At 33.8% G+C, this 6,187-nt stretch overlaps 1 protein-coding gene across 1 annotated transcript; it reads right to left on the reverse strand.

The window, feature by feature from the left end:
* Positions 1 to 1,626: 1,626 nt before the first annotated feature.
* On the reverse strand, positions 1,627 to 3,064 carry LOC112100007 (exopolygalacturonase-like). The gene is made up of 3 exons (XM_024187573.1): positions 2,606 to 3,064; positions 1,975 to 2,490; positions 1,627 to 1,860 (listed from the first exon to the last, which is right to left on the reverse strand). Exons 1-3 carry the CDS (start codon positions 3,062 to 3,064, stop codon positions 1,627 to 1,629), a joined length of 1,209 nt encoding a protein of 402 aa, XP_024043341.1.
* Between the last annotated feature and the right edge of the window lie 3,123 nt (positions 3,065 to 6,187).

Here is a 6,187-nt window from a genome sequence, read left to right on the forward strand (position 1 = left end):
ATGAAGAATATACAGTAATAATATTTCATATTCACTTTCATCATCAATTAATCTTTCTTAAATTAATTTCAAATAATATCAGATCAAAATTGCTATAATTACGATAGTATCTCAATTTGTGGATTTGAGAAATGAGAGAGAGGAAGAAATATATTTTTTTGGAGAAAATAAAATATTTATTTTCTAATTTAATTTATTTTCATGTAGACAACAATAAAAAAATAAAACAACTGGTGAGATCATATTATTTAAACAGTAGATTAAAGAAAAAAATAATCCTTCAAGTGGAATTCCTTTGCCAATATAGAATTTGATAGTGATTTAATTTCAATACACACACCATTGTCAGTAGTTCAATGTAGAAGGAAAAGAGAGATTTGGACAAGAACTCGAAGACCCCGATAAGACGTTCAGAGTTAAAGTTAGTGACCGGAATGTCGTTTATAAGCGGACGACAATGCATATGTTTTCGGAGTTAAATTAGTGATCCATCTTTTCTTGCTAACTTAAGTTGCATGCGCTGAGCAAGTGAGAAGCTTAGAATGTGGGCCCAAAAGTAGTTAGAAGTTAGTTAGAAGGAGCCGATGTTCCCTGGGTTTGCTAAAAACAACTTTTGTAAGGCTAATTGATGAGCATAATTTGCAGATCGCTTCGTGAGCCTAGAGAAAGTTGTAGAGAGAATTCTTAGTCGCATTTTGTTCTTTGTAAAGAGCTCTATAGCTCTGCAGTCACGGGTGGAGTGAGGATTTTAATTTGGGGTTACCAATGAGATTGAAGAGAGTACAAAATAATTGTATATTATACTATCTAATTCAATCATTTATTAAAATTAAACTTCCTTTACATTGTTTCATTCTGTACCAACTTTACCTTCTTGAATCTTTAGGTATAGTTGGTGGCTTTGCCCCTTGTGGGAAAGAATCAAAGAACTTAAAGTTGAATAGTTCGTTTAGCTGTATTATGTGAAATAAACTTAAAAAAAAGAAATAGAAGACGAAAATCCCAATTTCAAGTCTCAAGATGTTGAGATATAATTACATCTCTTTGATGGAAGGAAAAAAGTTAGATAATTTACTTTTTCTATAAATAAATAGTAAAATAGTAAGGACTATAAAGTAGACGGGGAATTAATGTGTTTTCAAAGTTTAGTAGATGTTGACGATTAATATTTTTCTTAACTCTTACTTTTTACTTAATATTTAGAAAATTTTCATAGAATTAAAAAAGTTTCAAAAATTTTGGTCAACACAAGGCATAAGAGTAGTTATGCCACTGTCTGTAAACTTTGATTCTTGTTTAGTGAAAGCATTTGATCTTGTTCACTAGTGCATGTAAGCACCTCTGGTTGCTAAATTACTTAAGTATTTTTATCCCTTGTTTTCTTTGTTGTTTGATCTATTATTCCTTGATTTTTCAGTTACTCTTGATTGAATCTCGGGGGAGTATTGAAATCTTAGGGTGTTCATTTCTTGGGAAAATCAGGAAATTAAACACAATAAATGATCTTTACTAGTTAATTTATTGATATTACAAGTAACAATCCCAGGTGGGCAATCGATATCCTCGAATCAAATAATGGAAAAATAAAATACATGATTTAGACATTGAAGAGCCTGGGAAACCTAGTTAGACGCAAGTTGCTGGAATCTGTTTTCCGACAAGAGTTGGTTTAACATTTGAACAAGAAGATATTGCCGGGCCCTTATCATCAATACCATTATACACCAAATTTATGTCTCCAATCTCAACATTTTGGCATGGAATCTCTTTGCTGCAAACAATTCTAACAGCCTCTTTTGTTAATGAAGTTCCTCGGATGTTCCTAAATCTCACATTGCTAATTTTCACCCGTGAAGGAACCTATTAAAATGGGTAATTAGTAAATATTAGCTAACGTTAGGATGTCAAGACGAGATTTGTGCATAAACCTAGAGATATAAGCAAATAATGAGTAATGAATTAATCTTTCTGTACCTTTATGTTACATTGGTTATGTGGGCAATACTCCTGATCAATAACAATGGGATTTTCCACATTATTCATGAAAAGGTCTTCAAATGTGAAATTGGAAGCCTTTCCATCCTCAGAATCAGGCCATGTCTTAATTCTCACACCATTACTTGTGCCTGTGAAAGTGCAATTGATGACTGCCAATCCAACTACATCTTCTTCCTTTTTATATTTTCCAAGGCTGCCAACGCTGATCCCATGTCCTGGTCCGCAAGAAACATCAGACACCAAGACATTTTGACTGCCATCACCAAGAGAGACACAGTCATCTCCAGTGGCTATTATTGAATTCGATATCTCAATGCCATTTGATCTTCCAATATGAATTCCATCAGTATTCGGACTATCATCAGGTGCAGAGATGTTAATTTTATTCAGCTTCAAATTGTAGCAACCCAAGATGTTAATGTGGAAGAACTTGCTATCAACAGATTGCACCCCAGTGATTGTCGAGTCATTCAGTTTATTAAATCGTATCGACTGCAAAATAGAAAATCAAAGCAGTTGTCAAACTTTTTTTCATTATAAAGATTAAAAAACAAACACATACATAAATGTAATAAATAAACAAATAAGAAAGTGTTGCAAGAATTACAATGGGAAGCTGGCAATTTGAATTTTTGTGGCATTCATTTTCGGGCCATGCAGTTCGGCCTTGGCCATGGAAAGTTCCACCGCCGGTGAGAGTGAAGCTTCTGAGGGATTCAAAGGTGATCCAGCTTTCCTTATCGGCTAGTTTTGACAGACCGGGGGGAGCCAGGATAAGGCCTTGAAGTTGGAATGAAATTGGAGCTTTGCATGGACCTTTAAATACAACAGAAGTCGCTAAGTATTTTCCTGGTGGAACCAATACTGTGCTGTAGGTATTCCAATTGCAAGCTTCTCTCCAAGCATTTTCAAAAGCCTTACTGTTATCTCTAATGCCATCGGCCATAGCACCAAAGTCAATTACATTGAAAACTCCGTTGGAAGCTGCATTGATTATATTTTGGGCCGAAGTAAACAAAACTAGTATTGCAAGTACTAGCAGCTGAGAGCAAGAGCTGTAATCCATCTTGTGTTCGATGATGTATTAAGTGATGATGTTTTCTTGACGATCTATATAATATAATTAGATGTTGTTGATGGTATGGATTGATCACTCATGTGGAGGCATTTTATAAAGTTGTGTGACAGCAGTTCGTCCACTAATTATATTTTAGCATGATCTTGGGAGTTATTTTCTTACTCAAGGGTGGCTATAAGTTGTTTTCTCTTGTCCATTAATTTTTGCTTCGTGGTTACTTCCGCTGTATAATTTCCAACAAATTCTGGTAACGGCTACCAATTATTAAGAAACAAACTCTTATGTGCTGTTTGTGGTTAGGAAAGTAAAAAGTTCAACACATTCATAGCCTATTTTAATTAACCTATTTAAACTTCATGAATCAAACGTGATAAGTAAAAAGTTCAACTCATTCATAGCCTATTTTAATTAACCTATTTAAACTTCATGAATCAAACGTGATTAATTTAATCAATATTTTAATTAAAAAGGAGTAAGTCGTAAATTAAAAATGGGTTTACTAAATACTTGTATGTACTTTTGAAATTAAATAGAAACACAACACAATCGCGAACGTTTCTACAATAGCCTTCTATTATAATTTGGAATTAATAATAAATCACCTACTCGTTAAAAACACACGTAATCCCCAATTCGTTGTTACCGTGCTAAAGAGCTCAAGTCAGCAACAAACAATTATGACATACACAAAGCTCAAATTTGTGTGCCATTCAATTGAGTTGTCTCGTTATGTACAACAAACAGAAACGCTGTCGAAAGTTTTTTTTTTTTTTCCTCTTACGACTCATTGAAAATTCTGATTTTCTGATAAGATTTAATACAACGATGGTAGACAGCATGAATTGCTTAAAATGAGTTTTTCAAAGGATATCTGCCTTCGGAAATGACCTTTTTTCTTGTAGAAAATACTTTAAACTATACTTTAAAATATTGGGTTATAACTGTCTTTGATGATTATATGAACTTTTTCTTGATTGAAAAATAAGTTTAAACTAACAAGAATACAAATGATAAGTTTTAAAAAAAACCATAGTTTTTAGGTTCTTTCTACAAACAACAACGACCCGACTGAAAATTAGCCTGATTTTAAATTCGTAATTAATGAGCATGTGCAAACATTTCTATGGGTGAATGATGGATTTTGCTATGTGGATTATTAATTTGCCAATATTTGAAGGTTTACAAATTTATTACCTAATTAGTTTCACTCTAGTAATTATGAAATCTTCATAGACCTTTTGTTGTCATCAGAAATTTTTTCTTAATTTTGTTTCTAAAAGTATTACTTCCATGCTGTGGTAGATTTTTAATATGGCAATACCATTTGCTGCTGATGGTAGACCAACAATGCTTGACGTGGCAACGCAACTCAGGCAAATGCATAGCTCTTAAGTCTGAACTGTAATACAACATCCCTATCAATTTCCTCCGTAATAGTTGTATGCCATTAATTATATATATTTTTACAACTATATTAAAGCATAGCTGCTTCACAAGTGCAGGCGGTCTTATCAGAGATCATAATGGGGCTTAGGTGGCCGGCTTTGGAATGAATATTGGATCGTGCCCGGTTACAGTAGCTGAGCTTTGGGGCCTATATCAAGGTTTAAATATTGCTTGGCAAAATGGGATACGATGGTTACAAGTTGAAGTTGACAGCATCTGTATTCTCCAACTAGTCACCACCCCTATGATCACAACTAATGAGCTATCTCCTTTGATTAAGTCAATTAAAGATCTCATTAGTCGCAGCTGGCGCATTACCATTAATCATGTTTACAGGGAGGCTAATTTTGCAGTGGACTTCTTAGCAAACCATGCCCTATCTTTTCCTTTGGGTCTTCATTTGTTCCCAAATCCTCCTCCTGGTATCATTGCTTACCTTCAGCGTGACATGTATGGGGTAGCTTACCCACGTTTTGTTTTTCCTTAGCTCTTTTTAGAGCCCCTTTGTATCAAAAAAAAAAAAGCATAGCTGCTTCATCATCCCTTTCAATTTCCTTTAGAATAGTTGTATGCCATTAATTATATTTTTTTCAAAAACAAAAAGTGAGCTAAATCCGAATGCAAATTTTAACCGTCTATCTTACCTAAGATTTGAACTTGGGGAGTCACCTAAATAAAACTCTTTGAAAATTCGGGTAATCACCCAAATAAAACTATTTGAAAACCACACGGTTAAGCCTTCATTTTTGTTTTGTTTTTTTTTTTTTGAGAAAAAGAAATTTTGGTTATAGCATAATAGAATTGATGTAGATAAGTTTTAGTAGACTTCTTATTGTAAACTTTTATAACAATGTGTAAATAAAGTACACAAAGGCTGACCATCCGTCTTTGAATTGTTAGATAGGTGCTAAAAGATAAATTTTTGCCCCGGCCCCTTCCTCTTTTATTTAGAAACAAGATTATAATCGGTGTTTGTATTTGCATTATTCAAACATTGGGATTAAGAATTTCTTTTCCAACATAGAGTTCTCTTTAATTAATTCTCATGCCATTAGTAGTTTAATGAAGAATAAAAAAAGAACGACTGGGGCAAAAACTAATCTTTTGAAAATATACCAATTACAAGTCATCAAATATCCTTGAATGTCTGGGATATAAATAATGAAAATACAACATAGATAGATAATGAAGAGTTTGGAGCGCAAGTGGCTGGAATCAGTTTCCCAGTAAGAATCGGTGCAAGGACATTTATCCTCAACTCCACCGTATACGAAATAATTCGACTCTGTTCAGTTTGGTTCCTAAGTTCGGTTCAACTTTTTAAACGGATCGGGTTTGGTTCGGTTCAGTTTTTGGGCAAAATCAAATCGAGCCAGTTTATGCACACCCCTATACAGCATGGCCATGCAGTCTATCTTTACCTTCTGGCTAATCTTGGCATTCGTTGCCGTGACTTCAGTTAATTAGTCGGACTCTATGCAGAAGATGCTAATGGATTCTCCCGTTATATGTTTCATTGATTGTTTTCGTTTTTATATTTGGATTCTTTCGCGCATTTTAATAATTTTTAAATTTTCTTGTACGGCTTTTCCTCTTTTTTGTTCTATCACTATGCATCATTTGATGGGTAAAGCTAAATACATCCTTTTGGCCGGTGTCATTTTT

The sequence above is a fragment of the Citrus clementina genome, unplaced genomic scaffold (genome assembly GCF_000493195.1).
Source record: "Citrus clementina cultivar Clemenules unplaced genomic scaffold, Citrus_clementina_v1.0 scaffold_9, whole genome shotgun sequence".
NCBI classification, from domain to species: Eukaryota; Viridiplantae; Streptophyta; class Magnoliopsida; order Sapindales; family Rutaceae; genus Citrus; species Citrus x clementina.